Consider the following 21,156-nt stretch of genomic DNA (forward strand, 5'->3'; position numbering starts at 1 on the left):
GAATGCTTGGCTCCTCCCCTGGGCAGAGCATCTCCCCATGGGATGGTGGAATTTGATCAGCCCTGCAGGGACACTCACTGGCCATGGACAGCAGAGATCTCCTGGAGGGAGGGTTGGCTGTGGGAGAGATAAAGAAATTCCACCATCCCATGGGGAGATGCTTCACCCAGGGGAGGAGCCAAGCATTCCTACCTGGATCCAATCTGCCCTGGGAACAGCCCAGCAGCCTCTGCCCCCTGCATTCCCAGAGGAGCAGCTTTCTGCTGCCCTGCATTCCCAGAGGGAGAGCAGGCCCATCTCCAGCAGCCCTGGAGCTGCAGAGGAAAACTCCCCCCTTGTCCAGAATCCCTGCTCCAGCAGAGCCACAGCTGGCACTGCAGGAGGGCTGAGCCCCCCTGGGATGGGACTGTGCCACCACCCTGAGCCCCCCTGGGATGGGACTGTGCCACCACCCTGAGCCCTCCTGGGATGGGACTGTGCCACCAGCCTGAGCCCCCTGGGATGGGACTGTGCCACCACCCTGAGCCCCCTGGGATGGGACTGTGCCACCACCCTGAGCCCCCCTGGGATAGGACTGTGCCACCACCCTGGGATGGGGCTGTGCCACCACCCTGACCCACAAGGCTCAGCTCCTGCTCTCACTCTGCCAGTGGTGTTTTGATTTACTGCATTGTTTCTTTTATTTTATTTGCTGATGAAGATCTGTTATTCCTGCTCCCATATCTTTGCCTGAGATTCCCTAAATTTCAAAATTATAACAATTCAGAGGGAGGGGGTTTGCATTTTCCATTTCAGGGGAGGCTCCTGCCTTCCTGAGCAGACAGCTGGCCAAACAAAGACACAGGGCCTAAGACAGTAGGGTGTTCTGATTTTCAGGGCTAGAGAGGAATTGTTTTATCTGAATAAAATGGGAGAACTGCAGCTGACAGGCTAAGGAGTTTTTGAGTTAGACACTAAAGCAGCACAGGATCTGAAAAATAGAAAAGCAAAATCCTGAGGCATCACTGCCTTAGGATCCATGTCCATCTCACCCACAGGAATATTCCACAGGAAATTCTCCCTGCTGGCTGCTTGAATCCCACACTGTTTTTGTGTGGATCACAGAGGTGCTTTGCACAAAGGTCCCTGTTAAAATGCTGCCTCAAGTAACGAAATTAAAATACCAAATATGTCAGTGAGCAAAGATTATTTCAGGCCCCACAGAAACAACAGCAAAAACTAACCCAGGAGTGCAGCCTTGCTGAGTCAGGGAGCTCAAGTGTTGGGCATCTCCCAGGGAGATCCACAGAAGATCCTGATGTATCCAGACTGGGAAGGCACTTCAGAATCCCAGATTCCTCCCAGTGAGCCAGATGTCCTCCAGACTGGCCCTGGAGTGGGTCTGCATGGGCAGAAAAATGGGGTGAGAATAAAGCACTGAGTCTGGCCTGACTCTGTGTCAGACCTGAGACCAAACCCACGAGGTTCCAGCACCCCCTGAGCATCCCATGCCTCTTGCTTAGGAACTTCCCAGCCTCCCATCCACCAGGAATTTTTCTTTCCCCTTCCCTTCTGGCACACAGGATTTTCAGGCCTGGGTGGTCTTCAGAAGACTCTGGTGGGGCACTGCGGGCAGCTCTGGATTTTCCATTCCTTTCCCTGGTAGGACACTGCTGGCAGCTCTGGATTTTCCATTCCTTTCCCTGGTAGGGCACTGCTGGCAGCTCTGGATTTTCCATTCCTTTCCCTGGTAGGGCACTGCTGGCAGCTCTGGATTTTCCATTCCTTTCCCTGGTAGGGCACTGCTGGCAGCTCTGGATTTTCCATTCCTTTCCCTGGTAGGACACTGCTGGCAGCTCTGGATTTTCCATTCCTTTCCCATTAGAGCAGGTCCTGAATCCCTCAGGAAAGCCTCAGCTCCTGATGCTGTAGCTGAGGTGTCCAAGCAGGGTTTGTGGAGCTGTACCTGGTTTCCTCTTCCCAGCCACCAGGATCTCTTCACTTATTCAAAGTCTTGGGAGTTTCTCAGTGTGTTTGGAAGATGAAACACAGAATTCAGTGAGTGTAAGGACAACTTCAGGCTGAAATATGTGACTTTCACCCAGGACTGAGTTGGGATTTGCCAGCCTGGGGGATGGAGCTCTCGCTGCAGGACAGAGCTCAGGGAGGGATTTGTGTCACTTGGCTCTGCTGGGGACACCCTGGGCACCCATTCCTGGCTGGGGCACGGTGCCAAGGTCCCTGCTGAGCTGCTGGAGCTGGCTGACCCTCTGTGCTGTGCTTTGCAGGCCCTGTGGGGATGGCAGCAGCTGCTGCTGTGGCAACGGGGAAGAAGAGGAAGCGGCCCCACGTGTTTGAGTCCAACCCCTCCATCCGGAAGAGGCAGCAGACACGATTGCTCAGGTGAGCCCTCACCTGGCCCTGCCACCCCAGTGTCCTCCAGCCAGCCCTGGTGGCCTCTGTGGTCACACCAGGTGCTGCCCTGGAGTCACCCAGCTCGGGGATTTTTTGGGAGAGTCTTTCTGGAAGCCAAGAGTTGTATTTTAGTTTGCATTAAAGGGTTAAACTGCAAGGGTTAAACTCAAGGGTTTAACCTTTCAGGTTTAATCCTTTTAACCATTCAAGGGTTAAACTGCAAAGGTTAAACTCATCTCTGGTTTTGTGGTCACCAGGACTGACACTCTGGTGGATCCATGGTTCTGTTTTAACCCCAGCTGGTCACCAGTTATCTGTCACTGGGATATTCCAAGATATCCAGAGTGGCTTTAGCAGAAATTGAAGCCCCATCCATATCCCAGCTCTGCAAAGGATTTATCTGCCTCACCAAAAAAGTCATTTCTGCTTGATTAAACCATTCAGTGTGTTTATATCCAAATTCCCTTTGCCATTGGACAAACCCCGTGGTGAAGACTGGAGGGTTCAGAGCACAATTTTAGGGAGAATAATCCAGGGGAGATTCCTGCCTGAGTTGAAACACTTGTTTTGGCTTTAGAAACTTCCAGTGGAGACAGCAGAGCTCCAGAGCCCTGCAGGTGCTGCACTCCAGGTGCTCTGAGGCTGTTTGCCCACCTGATGGCCCCCGAGCCCCAGCAGAGCCAGGGGCAGCCCTGGAGGCACCACCCGGGTTCCTGCTCTGGAAACATTTGTGACCATCGGCTGCTACTGTTCCCTGCCTTCTGCAACAAAGAGTTCTTGCTGCTTCTGCTGTTTGGGATCTCACTGGGCAGTTCATGTTAAATTATGGGGCAGAGTTACTGCTAAATACTAATCCAGAGTTACTGCTAAATACTAATCCTTGGGAGAGAACTCCCCGCCTTTTCCAGCTCCCTTCTGGTTTTCCCTCCTTCCCCCAGCTCAGCTGTTTATTGTGGTGTTTCTGTGTTTATTGTGGTGTTTCTGTGTTTTTTGCAGAGTTTCTGTGTTTATTGCAGTGTTTCTGTGTTTTTTGCAGAGTTACTGGAGAACAAATCCTTTTCTCCCTTGAAATATGAATAATGTATTTTTGAAGAAGCTGAATTATCTTGAAGGAATTATTTCCTCTCCTTTCACGCACCTACTTCATTTTGCTACATTCAGATAATGACAAAACATCTTTTGTTTTTCCACTCTGACCAGTTGAACACATGCTTGTGCTCGATTTTCACCCCACTGGCATTAAGTGTCAATTCCAACCCCCTGGCTGTGGGATCTGGGTGTAGCTGGTGGTGCTTTTTGGCAAACCTGAAACTACCAGGACAGGGGCTGAGCTGTCACCTCAGGGACTGCTCAGGTTTTCAGGGGAAAACACGACTTCCCTCTTGCTTTTGGAGTTTCTGCCACCATTTCTGACTCTTGCACTGCTTAAAAGGCAATAAGAGGCAGAAAATATCCAGTGGAACATTTAATTCCCAAGGGAGTTGCTGATGGGGCAGGTGTTGGGACCTGGGTTTCCTGTGCTGAGCTGTTGCAATATTTCCAGTTCTTGCTTATCCTGTAGCTTGAATTCCTACAGGTCTGGTTTGAGCAGGACTTTGGTGCTGGAGAATTGCACTGGATGTAGAGCAACCTCTGTCTGCAGGCCTCTTGTGATGAATCATTCAGGGGCTTCAACAAAACACGAGTTTTGTGTTGCTGAGGCAGAGTGGAAGTGCAGACTCTCGCTGCCCCAGCTTTGCTGCTCTGCTGATTTCTCTTTTCACATCAATGAGCAAAGGAGAGAGGGGGGAATAATTGACATTTGAGCTGCTGGGTGACTGCAGGGAGCACAGCAGGCCTGTGGAACAGAGGAATAAACCCAATATGTGGCCAAGCTGAGCAGCTGGGGCTCTGTTTCTGGCCTGCTTTGTGGAAGGGAGCTGGAGTCAGAGGGGCTGTGTGTGTGCAGGGTGGTGCTGATGGCCATGCCCTGTTCTGCCCTGTTCCAGGAAGCTGCGGGCCACGCTGGACGAGTACACCACCAGAGTGGGGCAGCAGGCCATCGTCCTGTGCATCTCACCCTCCAAACCCAACCCTGTCTTCAAAGTCTTCGGTGCTGCACCGCTGGAGAACGTGGTAGGTGTCCCTGGGAAAGGGAGGAAAGAAATTCCTCACCTTCTCTGCAGATTTCGTTCTGCTCAGGGCAGCCTTGGAGGCCTGGTAGGGATCTGAAGGTCGTGTTAAAAACCCTGGAAAACAGAGGTTGGGTTTTATGGAATGCAGTGCTGGACCTGGCTGAGTCAGTGGTTTCGGAGATCTTTTCCAGCCTGAATGTGGCTGTGACTGCCTGACATGAGGGCAGCCCTGAGGTCCTCTCTTCCCTTCAAGAATGGCTGCCTGGCACATCTCACCAGGGGGGAATATCCTGGATTAAAAATCAGAGAGAACAGGTCATGACACAGAATGCCAGAACCCCTGAGGTTGGAAAAGACCTCCAGGATCATTGAGTCCAAGGTGTCAAAACCCCACTTTGTCCCCAGCCCAGAGCTCTGAGTGCCACATTCAGGAATTCCTTGGACACCTCCAGGGTTGGGCACTCCAAACTCCCTGGGCAGCTCTGACCCCCTTTCCATGGGGAAATTCCTGCTGATGCCCACCCTGAGCTCCCCTGGCCCAGCCTGAGGCCGTTCCCTCTGCTCCTGTCCCTGTTCCCTGGAGCACAGCCTGACCCCCTGGCTGTCCCCTCCTGGCAGAGACTTGTGCAGAGCCACAAGGTCCCCCTGAGCCTCCTCTGCTCCAGACTAAACCCTAAAAAATGACATGTTTAAACTCAGCTCTGCTGTCTGCACCTCATTGCAGACCCTGCCCAGGACAAGTTCTGCCTTCAGAACTTTTCCTTCCGTCCCACACATTCCTCCCTTGCCAGTGTTACTGCAGGTTTCATCAGCAGCTCTTCCCTAGGGCCGAGTCTCGGGGGGCTGCTGGCTGTTCCCTGCCAGCTGTGCCTCTGTTTGCTCCTCCTGCTCTGCAGCACCTTGGGGAAGGTGGCTGGGCCTGCAGCCTGCTCCTCTCCAGGTGCTGCTCACCTTGTTTACCTGAGCCCAACAACTCCCCACAGGTCCGCAAGTACAAGAGCACCATCCTGGAGGACCTGGAGTCGGCGCTGGCCGAGCACGCCCCGGCCCCCCAGGAGGTCAACTCGGAGCTGCCCCCCCTCACCATCGATGGCATCCCCGTCTCCGTGGACAAGATGACCCAGGTGAGTGGGCAGGTGACCCAGGTGAGCAGCCAGCCCTGGCAGAGGCAGGGGAGCAGAGGGGTGTTGGGCATCTGGCAGTCCCATCCTGTTGTTTTGTGTGGCTGCCCCTCCAGGGGATGCTCTGATCTCTTTCCCCTGGGGCTCAAACAGCTCAGGTTGTGGTTGGAGGTGGAGCTTTGTTAGTGGTGCTGGTTTTCTCTGTGACAAAACTGCTGGGGAGAGCTCAGGCTGCTGGGAGCATTCCCTTTGGAGCTGGGTTTGGCACCTCAGAAAGTGGGAACAGAGAAAATTTCCCTGTTCCCTGTTTGTTCCATTCTTTGCCACAATCTTTAGGCACTGAGGTTGGGAAGGTCTCTCATGGACACCTCTCTGTGTTCTGCAGCTCATTCTCCTCCATTTCTCGCTGTGGATTGGAACAGAGAGGAGTTAACCCCAGATCAGACCCTGAGTGGGATATTTTTGTTGGGGCTTTATCAGTGGTGCTGATTTTCTCTGTGAAAAAACTGCTGGGGAGAGCTCAGGCTGCTGGGAGCATTCCCTTTGGAGCTGGTTTTGGCACCTCAGAAAGTGGGAACAGGGGAAATCTTTGTTCTGTGCTTTGCCAGAGTCTTAGGTGTCAAAGTTGGGAAGGTCTCTCATGGACACCTCTCTGTGTCCTGTAGCTCACTCCCTCCTCAGTTTCTTGCTGTGGGTTGGAGCAGAGGGGAGTTTGCCTCAGGTTCAACCCCAGATCAGACCCTGAGTGGGATATTTTTGTTAGTGGTGCTGATTTTCTCTGTGAAAATACTGCTGGGGAGAGCTCAGGCTGCTGGGAGCATTCCCTTAGCACCTCAGAAAGTGGGAACAGAGAAAATGTTCCATGCTTTGCCACAATCTTTAGACCCTGAGGTTGGGAAGATCTCTCATGGACACCTCTCTGTGTCCTGTAGCTCACTCCCTCCTCAGTTTCTTGCTGTGGGTTGGAGCAGAGGGGAGTTAACCCCAGATCAGACCCTGAGTGGGATATTTTTGTTGGAGACAGGGAATTATCTGCCCTGGGCATGTGGGAGATTCCCTTTCTCTCCAGGTCTAGCCTGACCTCCCTGCTGGAAGAAAGTGGAGGGGGCTCCCCAGGGAAGCTGCATCTGGAGGGAAATCTCCTCCCCAGGGATGCAGGACCTGAATTCAGGCAGGTGTGTCCTGCAGGAGGCTCTGGGTGCACCCAGTCTGAGGCACCACAACAAGTTTTAAATGCTGAAAAGCGATTTTTTTTCCAAGGGAGTAGCAAGATGGAAAGGACAGCACACAAAGAGGTCAGAGCAGGGCAAAGATGTGCAGATTTTTCAGTGCTCTGCAGAGGTCACCCCCTGCTCAGAGCACCATTTCCATTTCTTAGTGGAATCAGACAAGCTCACACTCCTAATAAAATTGTATTGAGCTTGCTGTGCTTTGGCTGGTACAGACCATTTCCCCAGTCCCTGAAAAATAAGAGAAAAATGATTCCTTGGATTTTTAAACTCCTGTGGAAGGTGGCACTGCAGGAGCTCCTCTGGCAGCTTTTGTTGTGTCCCAGGAGCAGTTCCCCATGGAAATGGTTTTCTCCTCCTGGTCCTGCAGGGCCTTTGCTCAGCCAGCCCAAAGTGCTGATGTAGAACCTCTACTTTCAAATCCCCTCCTGCTGCTCTGTGGCAGAAAAACAGGGATCTCTTTAGGAATGGCCCTCATTGCAGCCCAGTGAGGTAGCTCAGAAGAGCTTTGTGGAAAGGTTTCTCCTGAGCTGGGCATCATTTATTGTGGGAATCTTGATTCCCAGAGCTTCCAGTATAATGATTCATATTTTCTAGTAAAAAAATCAGATTTTTTTTTTTTTTTTTTGTTTTGCAGCAAAGTTGCACAAAACCCTATGGCAAACTGGAACAAAAATAAATACAGGTGTAATTAGGATGGCAGGGACTGGAAAAATGAGGCCTCTGCTTTCAGCAGGTGCCAGCAGGCAGGTGTAGAGGTGTCATCAGTCAGGAGGTGAGAATAATTCTCCTTTTAATTGCTCTGCTTCCCCAGTGGTCTGGAGGGAAATAAAGCCTTTATTTATAAAGCCTGGGCAAAGATGTTTCTCCAGCCTTGGGAATGGAGTTTCACCTGGGCTGGGCAGGAAAACCTGTGTTGCAGTGGGGTTTAGCCCTCACAGAGAGGGATCTTGGTGCTTTCTGGACTTTGGTGACAGCTGAGTTTGCCCCTCAGCTTGTTCTCAGCTGCCTGTTGATGTGATTGAGGAGTAAAACTGAGTAATCTGAGCTTAACCAAGCTGAGCTCAGTGCTCCACTCAGCTCTCACTGTTTCATGAACAGGTGATTTGTCCTTTAAGCTGACTTTTTTTGAGCCCCTGTGATTTATAACTTGCTGGTAGGAGGCAGTAAAAGCTTTTCTGGCTCCTACAAGCCAGAAAACTTCATAAAGTTTTTCAAAGACCCCATGGTGCCTGTTCACCTCCTGAGAGTGCATTCCTGCTCTCCCAGCTGGTCCCTGGCAGGATCCTTGCTGGAATCAGCTCCTGTGCAGCTGAGCAACAGCCTGGATGGTTTTGTGGTTTCCCATCCACAGGGATGGATTCAGGGCTGAGGTTTCCCTCCCAGCCCTGGGAGGTGCAGCAGGGATGGATTCAGGGCTCAGTGTTCCATTGCAGCCCTGGGAGGTGCAGCAGGGATGGATTCAGGGCTCAGTGTTCCCTCCCAGCCCTGGGAGGTGCAGCAGGGATGGATTCAGGGCTCAGTGTTCCATTGCAGCCCTGGGAGGTGCAGCAGGGATGGATTCAGGGCTCAGTGTTCCCTCCCAGCCCTGGGAGGTGCAGCAGGGATGGATTCAGGGCTCAGTGTTCCACTCCAGCTCTGGGAGGTGCAGCAGGGATGGATTCAGGGCTCAGTGTTCCACTCCAGCCCTGGGAGGTGCAGCAGGGATGGATTCAGGGCTCAGTGTTCCACTCCAGCCCTGGGAGGTGCAGCAGGGATGGATTCAGGGCTCAGTGTTCCACTCCAGCCCTGGGAGGTGCAGCAGGGATGGATTCAGGGCTCAGTGTTCCATTGCAGCCCTGGGAGGTGCAGCAGGGATGGATTCAGGGCTCAGTGTTCCATTGCAGCCCTGGGAGGTGCAGCAGGGATGGATTCAGGGCTGAGGTTTCCCTCCCAGCTCTGGGAGGTGCAGCAGGGATGGATTCAGGGCTCAGTGTTCCATTGCAGCCCTGGGAGGTGCAGCAGGGATGGATTCAGGGCTCAGTGTTCCATTGCAGCCCTGGGAGGTGCAGCAGGGATGGATTCAGGGCTCAGTGTTCCCTCCCAGCTCTGGGAGGTGCAGCAGGGATGGATTCAGGGCTCAGTGTTCCCTCCCAGCCCTGGGAGGTGCAGCAGGGATGGATTCAGGGCTCAGTGTTCCATGCCAGCCCTGGGAGGTGCAGCAGGGATGGATTCAGGGCTCAGTGTTCCACTCCAGCTCTGGGAGGTGCAGCAGGGAAGGATTCAGGGCTCAGTGTTCCCTCCCAGCTCTGGGAGATGCAGCAGGGATGGATTCAGGGCTCAGTGTTCCATTCCAGCCCTGGGAGGTGCAGCAGGGATGGATTCAGGGCTCAGTGTTCCACTCCAGCCCTGGGAGGTGCAGCAGGGATGGATTCAGGGCTCAGTGTTCCCTCCCAGCCCTGGGAGGTGCAGCAGGGAAGGATTCAGGGCTCAGTGTTCCCTCCCAGCCCTGGGAGGTGCAGCAGGGATGGATTCAGGGCTCAGGGTTCCCTCCCAGCCCTTGTGCAGTCGCTGTTTTTCCCTCTCCCACCTCAGGTGCAGCCGAGGTCCTGCGTGGACTCAACTTTGCTCTTCCCAGAGATCCTGAGGCTGAGCTGTGAGGATGTGTAGGAAATCCCAGCCACAGGTTGTGCTCAGTTGTAGATCCCACTTTCCTTGGTGTTTCCAGCTCTGGAGAGCAGTTGGAATACAGCTGGCTGTGCTTTGGGCTGTTGCATTTGGGATTGGGATAGCTGAGTACCATTAATTCTTGAATTTAACATTAAAAGTGAAAACACTGAGCCTGTGTGAAAGGCTGGCAAAGACCCATTTCTCACAATTTCTCCCAAATCCTCCATCCTGGGGGCTGCCTGAGCCCTTTCCAAGGGCACAAACTGGGTTTTTCCAGCCCTGGTTTGATTTTTGGGTGTTTCCTGCATGGTGCCAGCAGAGCCGTGGCTCCTGCAGGTGAATGTTCCCCGCTGTGCCCCAGGGGTGGGGGGGACATTACCTGTGCCAGAGCCTGGCCTCGTTAGGGCACTAATTAGCCAAGCCCTCCGTGCTGCAGTGCTGCTGATTGTCTCCCTGTGGATTAAAGACAAGCCCTCCTTAACAAGGACCTTGAGTAGCTTGAGCCCTGCCCTGCCACGGAGCAGAAATTGATGTGGCTGGAGGCAGGGAGCTCTGCTGATGGCAGGGCAGGGCAGCAGCTTTTAACTGCTTTGCACCACTCCTAAATGCTGAAAATCCTGAACTTGCTGTGCTAAAACCTCTCACCCAAAAAGAGTCCTACATTTAACCTAAAGCCAGAAACCAGAATTGTTAATGACACTAAAATGACAAGTGTATGGTTAATTAAAAGTGTGTAATATCACAATTAAAAAACTTAGAGTTTAGCATTTTAAAATATTACATATTATTTTAAATATAATACATATATTATTTTAAATATAATATATAGCTAATATATACAAAAGAAAATAGAAGTTATAAAGCAAAAACTAATCCTTCTTCTTCCTTGTTCTTCATAAGCTTAAATAATATTTTATAACTAAACAAAAAAATCCACATTATAAATTCAAGTAATTAATGATTAAGTTTAAAAAATTTCAATATAACTTCTTAATTAATAGTTAGTTTAACCTTAAGTAACCTTATACAAAAAACCAGTTAACCATTTTGTAACTTATTAATAGAATACTATACATATTAATATAAATATATATATATTATATATAATGTATAATGTATAATATAATGTATAATGTATAGAATAGTATATTATATAGTCTAATTATATATTACTATATAATATATTATATAATAATTATATATGATTATATATTATATAGTATATAGTATATATTATGTATATAATATGTAATATATAATATATATTATAAAGAATATATTATAAATAACTATATTATAAATAACTATAAAATATAAATAAAAATAACAAACATCTAAACCTAAACACAAAACACCATCTCTAACACTTCATTCCCAATCTCAACCAAAACAACAAAAAAAACCTAAAAACCAACTCCAAACCCCCTGCTGCTACCAGCTTTATTTGAATAACTTAATTTATTTGAATAAATTAATAAATACTTAATAAGTTAATAATATATTAAGTATTTAGCAGAGTTGCTGCTAAATCCCAATCCTTGGGGGTGAGCTCCCTGCCTTTCCCAGCTCCATTCTGGTTTTCCCTCCTCCCCCAGCCCTGTTTATTGCAGGGTTCCTGGAGAACAAATCCTTGTCTCTCCAGGGCTGTGAGCAATGTCTCTTTGCAGAACCTGCTCTCTGGAGGAATTGTTTCTTCTCCCCTCAGCAGGCTCCATCCAGGGAGCCTGGAGCACGTCAGGGTGGGTGTTGGCCCTGAAGTGCAAGGTGGGTCATGGGCAGGCTGGGAAAAAGCTGCTTCAGGGCTTGTTCCATGGGGAAGGTGGAAAAGGCAGCTGGAAATGAGTTCATGGACAGCTTGGACAGCTTGGAGCACATGGAGGCAACATCCAGACTGTGTCCAGAGAGGGAAACAGAGCTGGAGCACAAGGAGAAGGGTCTGGAGAACTTCTGAGGGAGCTGGGAAGGGTCTGGAGAGCCAGGAGGGGCTGAGGGAGCTGGAAGGGAGAACCAGGGGACTGAGGGCTGGAAGGGAAGGAGCCGGAGGGCTGAGGGAGCTGGGAGGTCTGGAACCGGGGGCTGAGGGGGCTGGAAGGGAATGGAGAACCAGGAGGGGCTGAGGGAGCTGGGAAGGGTCTGGAGAACCAGGAGGGGCTGAGGAGTGGGAGGTCTGGAACCAGGGGCTGAGGAGCTGGGAGGATGGAGAACCAGGAGGGCTGAGGGAGCTGGGAAGGGAATGGAGAACCAGGGAGGGGCTGGGAAGAGTCTGGAGACAGGAGGGGCTGACGGAGCTGGGAAGGGAATGGAGAGCCAGGAGGGGCTGAGGGAGCTGGGAAGGGAATGGAGAACCAGGAGGGACTGAGGGAGCTGGGAAGGGAATGGAGAGCCAGGAAGGGCTGAGGGAGCTGGGAAGGGTCTGGAGAACCAGGAGGGGCTGAGGGAGCTGGGAAGGGAATGGAGAACCAGGAGGGGCTGAGGGAGCTGGGCAGGGGCTGAGCCTGGAGCAAGGAGGCTCAGGGGGACCTTGTGGCTCTGCACAAGTCCCTGCCAGGAGGGGACAGCCGGGGGGGTCGGGCTGTGCTCCAGGGAACAGGGACAGGAGCAGAGGGAACGGCCTCAGGCTGGGCCAGGGCAGGGGCTGGGGGGATTTTGGGACAATTCCTCCTGGAAAGGGCTGTGCCGTCCTGTCACAGGGGTGGAGTCCCCATCCCTGAGGGGTTTCAAAGCCCTGTGGATTTGGCCCCTCTCAAAGCCCAAGTGCCTGTGGATTTGACACTTGGAGACACAGTCAGGGGTGGCCTTGGCAGTGCTGGGGAACTTAAAGGTCTTTTCCAACCGAAATGACTCCATGGTTCTATGAAATAATTTCCTCTAAAAGCTCTGAAGGGATGTAGGGAACTTCTCCTAAATGCAGTTTTTAAGCTCTGAATGTGATTTCCTCTGACATAAGGAGAGCTCTCCCCTTCCTGCTCTGCTCTGCAGCTGAACCAGCCTTTTCCTGGTGCTTCAAGGAGTCCCTGGTGCAAAATCAATCTTGTCACAAAACCCCGTGAGAGTTTTTCATTTATTTTGGCAGGACAGGGCTGGAGAAGTGTGAGATTGTGGTTTCCACATTTCAGCAGCCACTGAAGCTCCATCCCCTCCCAGCATCTCTGTAAATGATACATCAGCTCATGCCTGAGCTCCTGTCCCTGTACTGACATTGATAATGGGGGTTTAAATGAGTTATTGTGATTTCTTTCTTTTTTTTCCGTTTCAGGTTGGCTCATTCTCTTCCTGGTAGTGTTTGAATTGTGAAGTGCCAAACCATGGCTGTGCCTTGGTGTTGTAATTTTGTGTTTTCTGATGGAATTTTGTTTCTTCTCTTCCACCTGCTGCCAAGCTGAGTCCTGGGAGATGGCGGCAAAGTATTGTCCACCTTCCTTGAGCTTTCAGGCCTCTCCCAGTTGATGGCTCCAACAGGATGGAAGTGGAACCCAGTAATTCTGCACAACACACTTCAAAACCACCCGAGAGGTGAATTCCTAAACACCTCTCCACCTTTTGTTTGTTCCAGGCACAGCTGAGAGCCTTCATCCCCGAGATGCTGAAGTATTCCACGGGTCGTGGGAAGCCAGGCTGGGGCAAGGAGAGCTGCAAGCCCATCTGGTGGCCCGAGGACATCCCGTGGGCCAACGTCCGCAGCGACGTCCGCACGGAGGAGCAGAAGCAGAGGGTGGGTGTCTCCCTGTCTGCCTCCAAATGCAGCACAGGAGCTGCAGGCTGGGTTTTGGGGGTGGTTTTTGCCTTGAGGGACAGAAGAAAGGGTCTGTGTCATGGCCTCCTGAAGGAGGGAAGGGATGCTGGCCTGTTCAGAGCAGCAGGGAGCTTTGTGCTTAAAGGAAGGAGTTGGGGATGTGCAGTGGAACCAGGGGAAATGAGAGAACTGGGTGAAAAAGTAAAGTTTCTACCAGCCTGTCACAGAGATAATCAGGGAAGCCACCGTGCTGGGGAGGCAGCAGGGCCTGTGCAGGCTGGTTCAGGGCTGGTTGGGTGGGGAGGCTGGGAATGGCTCTGTGGCAGCATTTTGGTGCTTCCCCAAATCACCGTGGTTTTCTGCTTGGAGTCACAGGATGGTTTGGGTTGCAAGGGCTCTTTTAAAGGTGTTCTCATCCAGCCCCTGCACTGAGCAGGGACACCTTCACTGGCTCAGGTGGCTCTCCAGGGTGATTCCTTGGGGGAAGGAGGGGATGAACAGAAGGAGATTCAATATTGGTGTTGTTTGCCAATCCTTGCAAAGCCCGGTGAGGACACGGCGCAACCCCCAGCGCTGAGCAGGCTCAGAGCCCTTCCCGGGGCTGACTGTCCCCTGTCCCTCCTGCTGGCAGGTGTCCTGGACCCAGGCCCTGCGCACCATCGTCAAGAACTGCTACAAGCAGCACGGGCGTGAGGACCTGCTCTACGCCTTCGAGGACCAGCAGACACCACAGACCACGACCACGCACAGCATCGCCCACCTGGTGCCCTCGCAGACCGTGGTGCAAACCTTCAGCAACCCCGATGGCACCGTGTCCCTCATCCAGGTGAGAGCAGCCCCCCGGCTTCTCCATCTCCAGCACTGCTTAAAGCACCACCTTGGGGCTTGTGCTGCTCACAGTGACCCCCAGGTGTGTCACAAAGTCTCTTTTCCCAGCCCGGCACTCAAAGGAGTCAGAGCTCTTCAGTTCTCATTCTCAAGGTTGTTTATTGTTCCTTATCTATAAATTATTTCTCCTGTCCAGCCAAGGTCTGTCCAGCAGGTCAGACAGAGGCACTCTGCCTGCCCTGGGGCAGTGTTATCTTTTATACTAAAAACTGCCTGTGCATTATTTACCATAACTTCCCAATGCCATCACTGTGTTGGACACTGAGCTTCTGCCTTAAACCAATCCAAAAGTGCCAACATCACCCAGAAGATGGAGTCTGGGAAGAAGAAGGGAAAAGGACAATCTTGGGATCTCTGCTGCTCACAGTGACCCCCAGGTGTGTCACAAAGTCTCTTTTCCCAGCCCGGCACTCAAAGGAGTCAGAGCTCTTCAGTTCTCATTCTCAAGGTTGTTCATTGTATCTTATTTATAAAATTATTTCTCCTGTCCAGCCAAGGTCTGTCCAGCAGGTCAGACAGAGGCACTCTGCCTGTCCTTGGGGCAGTGTTATCTTTTATACTAAAAACTAAATCTGCATTATTTACCATAACTCCCCAATCCCATCACCTGTGTTAGACACTGAGCTTCTGCCTTAAACCAATCCAAAAGTGCCAACATCACCCAGAAGAAGAAGGCAGAGAAGAAGAAGGGAAAAGGACAAGGCATGCTCAAATTCCTCCATCTTGGGACCCAGAGCCCCCATTCTAAAAACCTCAAAAATCTATTTTTCACCCTGTGATAAATTCACTCTCATTCTACTTAGACTTTCGTGGCTTGTAAATCCTCACACAAGGTTGGAAATTGTTTCCATGGCTCAGGATCAAAGGCACAGGGGTCTTGGGCTCTGTGCCAAGGTCTCTGAGCCCCCTGGGCAGGGGCTGGAGCCCTCCAGGGCAGCCAGAGGAATTTCCTGGGTTCCAACACCACGAGGTGGTTTAAGGAAGCTCAGAAGCTAAACTTGTCCTTCAGGAATTCTGTCCTTATCACATCTTACCCCACCACAAAGATCCATCCTCACCCTCTCTCTTCCCAGCTCCCACCCCTTGTTCTCCAGTGCAAGGATTTCTGTGATGTGGTCAAAAAAATTCAGGGCTTTGACCCGAGTTCAGTGAACCTGCTTAGAACAAATCCAGTGCCTGGTGCCACCACACAACACCTGTGGTGGCAATGGGAGGAGAGGTGGTGGCACTGCCTTCCTTTAATGGTATGAAATGTAATTTAATCAGTTACATTTCAGGTATTATATAGAAATACAAATATATACATAATATATATTATGTATATTATCTATCTATCTATCTAACTGTCTAATATATCTATGTATAGATATTTATAAATATATATATCTATATATAGATCAGGCATTTCTGTGCTCCAGGTCTTCAGCTGACACCTGAAGTGTATTACATTTATTACAAACACCAAATACATGTATATTTATAAATATAAGATATATTTTATATATATATTATAAATATAGTGATCTATATATATCTATATATAGATCAGGTATTTCTGTTCCCCAGGTCTTCAGCTGACACCTGAAGTGTATTACATTTATTACAAACACCAAATACATGTATATTTATAAATATAAGATATAATTTATATCTATATCTATATATCTATATATCTATATATATATATATATATATATATATAGATCAGGTATTTCTGTGCCCAGGTCTTTATCTGACACCTGAAGTGTATTACATTTATTCCAAACACCAGATGCAGATTTGTCCTCATGGAATAAGGATTCCTCTCACCCTATCCTTAGCTCAGTGCTGCTGCTGTTTTCCCCGTGTTCCCTGTGTGGGAAGGCAGATACTGGCAGCTCAGGAAGTAAAAAAAAGTAGATTTTCTCTTGAAACTTCCCACAAACTCCTTGTGGGAGTGAGAACTGAATCTCAGTTTCCCCTGTGCCTGCACACACCACTGGTGGTGGCTCCTAACCAGGCCCAGCACTTTGTCCCTCTTGAGCATCACATTTTTAGTGAAGTCCCAGCCATACTTTTCTCAGACATGATGCAGATAAAACTGGGTGTTTGAGTAGGGTTTTTTCCCCAAATGGAGCTGTTCAGTGGCTGTCAGAGTTTTCTGTTCCCCACCAAGGCCCAGCAGACCTGCCAGGCTGGTTCTCTTTGCTCACCTGTCCACACAATCTCCCTTTGACTGGTCCTTTCAGGGCCTGGACACCCGAGATGCCCTTGACTTCCTGGCATTTATATTTCATTGTCCTCAGAGACAAAGCTGCCCATCTCCCTGCTTTATCCTTTCCCAGCTGCTGAATGGGGAAAAGATCATTTCCAAAGGGGTATTGAGGAGGAGCTCATGTTTGCCAGGGTGCCTGGAGGTGAGACCCAGGGAATGGGGAGCAAGGAGGGTGTGCAGGGAATTCTGAGCCACTGCTGGGTGGGTGGGAGAAGGGAGTTGGCTCCACCACGCTCCCACAGCTGCTCTTCCTGAGGCTGGGAGACTGCTGAGGCCTTCATGGACACAGGGACAGCACGAGGGCTGTGTCTGGTTCCAGTCTGGAAGCTGCCATGGAATAACACACACATATATATATAATTCCACAATTGTGGCTCCAGCTTGGGATTTCCTCCCCCTTGGGGACAGCTCCGTGTTGTCTGTGAGCTCTGCAATTAGAATTAGTCACAGGATCCTGGAATTTGAGGGGGTTGGAATGGCCCTGAAGGATCCTGTCACTGACATGGGCAGGGACACCTCCCAGCATCCCAGGCTGCTCCAAGCCTTGTCCAGCCTGGCCTTGGGCACTTCCAGGGATGGGCCATCCCCAACCTCCCTGCCCACGCTGGCAGTGAACTCCTTGATTCTGTTTGACCTGAGAGCACACTGAGAGCCCTTAGCCCGGGCTGGGGGCACTCGTGGTATTTCCACAAGGGTCACAGGATGAGGGAAGAGATGAGAAAGTTGACTCCATGTACTAGAAGGCTTGATTTATTATTATATGATAGATAATATATTAAAACTATACTAAAAGAATAGAGGAAAGGATTTCACTAGAAGGTTAAGCTAAGAATAGAAAAGGAATGAAAATATCAAAGTCTTGTCTCAGACCGAGACCGGCCGGACAGGTGATCTGTGATTGGCACTTAATTGGAAACAGATTCCCCCGTTGCATTCCACAGCAGCAGATAAGAATTGTTTCCAGTTTGTTCCTGAGGCCTCTCAGTTTCTCAAGAAGAGAAAAATTCTAAAGAAAAGATTTTTCACTAACCATGTCGGTGACAGGCACTCCCTGCACTAACAGGGCCCTGCTGTTCTCTCCCCACAGGTTGGCACGGGCGCCACGGTGGCCACGCTGGCCGACGCCTCCGAGCTGCCCACCACGGTCACCGTGGCACAGGTCAACTACTCGGCCGTGGCTGACGGGGAGGTGAGAGCTGCTCCTCCTGGGGGGGCTGCCCCAGCTTCCAGAAACTTCTGCGGGCTCACTGCACACACCTGCACACGCCAGCGTGGCACATGAGGGGGGCACACAGCAGGGGCGGGGGTTGGAGACACACAGGGAGGAATTGCTGTTGCACCTCTGGACTCTGCAAACACCATTGGATAATATATACATTATATACATTAAAAATAGATCATAGCTATAATTGTATAGTATATCTATAATGTAATTATATATACTGTGCCTATGACATAATATATCTATAATATATCTATAACATAATATAATAGTGTATAATATAATATAATATAACAGTGTATAATAGCATATAATATTATATAACAAAATATAATATCATATAATACAATACAATATTATGTAATATAATAAATATCATATCATATATCATATCACACAATATAATATCACACAATATAACACAATATAACACAACATAGCACAACATAGCACAACATAACACAACATAACATAACAACATAACATAACATATAATATAATAGTGTATAAGCATATATATAATTGTGTATATGTATAATTTCAGCTCAGGACTCTCCAAACACACACACATATATATATATTAAAAAAAAAATATATATATATATATACATACATATATATATATATATATATATAATATATCTACTATATAATATTATCATTGTGTATATGTATAATTACAGCTCAGAACTCTGCAAACACATAAAATATATAATATATAATATGTACTTTATAAAATATTAAATATATAAAATTATACAGTGTGTTTTATATATAATATATAGAAATATAATTGTTTAATATATAATAAATATTTTATATTATACATTATAATTATTTAATATATGTAAATATTATTTATAATTTAGTAATTATATATAATGTATATAATACAAATAATATAATATTATATATATAATTGTGTATAAGTATAATTTTGGCTCAGGACTCTACAAACACTATAATATAATATAATATAATATAATATAATATAATATAATATAATATAATATAATATAATATAATATAATATAATATACTATAATATAATATAATATAATATAATATAATATAATATAATATAATATAATATAATATAATATAACTTGCAGATTTTATATCACTATATAATATATAATATTATGTGTATAATTATATATGTAATAGTGTGTATATATATATATATATATATACATATACATATATAAATAAAATTGTGTTTGCAGAATCCTGAGCCAAAATAACAATTCAGCACTTTCTGCATAAAAAATATAAAAGACATTATAAATATAATTTATACTATAAATATAAATTGTAAATATAATATAAATAATATAAATTATATTTTATTCATTTACATACACACACGCACACACACACACATATATATAATTCCACAATTATCATGGAAGCCTTAAGCCTGAATTTGGGGTTTTTTTTGTATATGCCTCCTATAGATTATTGATTTAATGTTTCTTTGGCATGCCTAAATCTGAACTCTCAAACTTGCAAACATTTCTTTTTCCCTTTTTTTAAAACCGAATCATACATTAAAAAATAGAATTCCTTCTCTGGGTTTAACCAACATTCCCTTAAAATTATAGAGATTTTTTTTAACCCTTTTGGCTTCAAACCCCACCTTTAAATGAGGCTGTGGGTCCCTGTCTGTCCCTGTCTGTCCCTGCTCTCCCTGCTATGCCTGTCTGTCCTGTCTGTCCTGTCTGTCCTGTCTGTCCCTGTCTGTCCCTGTCTGTCCCTGTCTGTCCCTGCTGTCCCTCTCTGTCCTGTCTGTCCTGTCTGTCCCTGCTGTCCCTGTCTGTCCCTGCTGTGCCTGTCTGTCCTGTCTGTCCCTTCTGTCCCTTTCTGTCCCTGTCTGTCCCTCTCTGTCCCTCTCTGTCCCTCTCTGTCCTGTCTGTCCTGTCTGTCCCTGCTGTCCCTCTCTGTCCCTGTCTGTCCCTGTCTGTCCCTGTCTGTCCCTTCTGTCCCTGTCTGTCCCTGTCTGTCCCTGTCTGTCCCTGCTGTCCCTCTCTGTCTCTGCTGTCCTTGCTGTGCCCAGCCGGGCTGTCACAGCGAGAGGTGGCAGCAGAGCTCAGCTTTGCTGGTCACAAACCTGTTCCCATCCCAGCCCTGTCCCAGCAGCCTGCAGTGACCTTGGAGCACTCTGCAGCTGCTTCGGGGTGTTCAAGGGCCACTTTTATCCCCTGGGAGCTGCAGGAAATCTCTCAAAGGCACCAAGAAGGCTGAGTGGGCTCACCTGGCTTAGGGAAGGTGTCCCTGCCCTGGAGCTGGATGGGTTTAAGTTCTTTTCACACCCTTTTAGCTGTAGAATCTCAGCAGCTCAGCCTTGGTGGAGGCAGTCCCAGCTTCTTTTCCTTCCTTCCTTACCCATCCCTGTTCTGGAACTCCTTGGGCACCTTTGTAGGGCATCACTGGGATCTCCCTTCCCACCACAGTTCCAGGTTCTCCCTCCCTCCCTCTCCATCCTGTGCTGGGATCCCTTTCCCCAAAGGCAGCAAAGTTTCCTCCTGCAAAATTTGACTTTGAGCCTCAGATCACCTCTGATTTTGTGGATTTTTTAACCATCTCCATCCAACCAATTGAGGTGTTGTTTTCATCACCCCCTACAACATTTTTATTTTTGTTTCAGAACTTGGGGAGTGTCCTAAAATGTTTATGGGGATGGGAGGTGGAGGGAGAGCTCCAGCTTGCAAAGCAGCCAGTAGGATTTGTCAGCAGATCCTCTGCTGTTTTGGACCAAAGTGTGTTTTGAGTTCTCATCCTGATGGATTTTGTGCCCATATAATCATTATCCCACCAGCTGTGAAGCTCCACATGGAAATAGGGGGGAAAATGAGCAGCTGGGTGAACTTCAGGTAATATGGAAATTATCTCTGGGAATGTCTGGAGTTAGGGAATGTTAAATACCTGAGATAAATGAACATTTCCAGCCACCATCATCTTTTATTAAGCAAAATGGCTCAGTCCCATCCGAGGTCACAGGGGCTGTCCAGATAAATCCTGGATGGGAACATGGACCAGACCCAAAAAGTGCAAAGAGAAACAGGGAGGAAAACTCAGCTCATTTCCCTGGGGGGTGTGATCTGTGCTGGGGCTCCAGCCCTGCAGGAACACAGAATTCCAGAACAGCTGGGGCTGGAAGGGACCTTTGGGAATCATCCAGTCCAAGGCAGGCTCACCCAGAGCAGGTGACACTGGGTCACATCCAGGTGGCTTTGGGATGTCTCCAGACAGAGAGACTCCACAGCTTCCCTGGGCAGCTGTTCCAGAGCTCTGCCACTCTCCGTGGAAGGGAGGGAGGAAGGGAGGAAGTTCTTCCTCATGGGGAGGTGGAACTTGTGTTTTAATTGATGGCCATTAAACACAGCTAATTAATGAACAGCCCAGGCTGGCAGGCAGTGATCCAGGTACAACACCACCACTGCCCTGCTTTGTTGAGGATTTGGCAGGTCAAGAGGGATTTGGAAGGGCTGGGAGCACAAACCCTGCGAGGAGCCCCTGGGGGAGCTGGGGGTGCTCAGCCTGCAGCAAAGG

The 21,156-nt window shown here is 48.7% G+C and overlaps 1 protein-coding gene across 3 annotated transcripts in view; it reads left to right on the forward strand.

Annotated features, from left to right (window-relative positions):
- Nucleotides 1–21,156, forward strand: part of NRF1 (nuclear respiratory factor 1) — a 63,333-nt gene that overhangs the window by 15,334 nt on the left and 26,843 nt on the right. For all 3 annotated transcript variants that reach the window (XM_050986245.1, XM_050986236.1, XM_050986239.1), the window contains exons 3-8: nt 2,268–2,382; nt 4,383–4,509; nt 5,492–5,632; nt 13,061–13,219; nt 13,872–14,066; nt 17,470–17,571. In XM_050986245.1, coding sequence (XP_050842202.1) covers nt 2,268–2,382; nt 4,383–4,509; nt 5,492–5,632; nt 13,061–13,219; nt 13,872–14,066; nt 17,470–17,571 — 839 coding nt within the window. The remainder of the gene's footprint in view (nt 1–2,267; nt 2,383–4,382; nt 4,510–5,491; nt 5,633–13,060; nt 13,220–13,871; nt 14,067–17,469; nt 17,572–21,156) is intronic.

This window comes from Serinus canaria, chromosome 1A (genome assembly GCF_022539315.1).
Source record: "Serinus canaria isolate serCan28SL12 chromosome 1A, serCan2020, whole genome shotgun sequence".
Classification (NCBI taxonomy): domain Eukaryota; kingdom Metazoa; phylum Chordata; class Aves; order Passeriformes; family Fringillidae; genus Serinus; species Serinus canaria.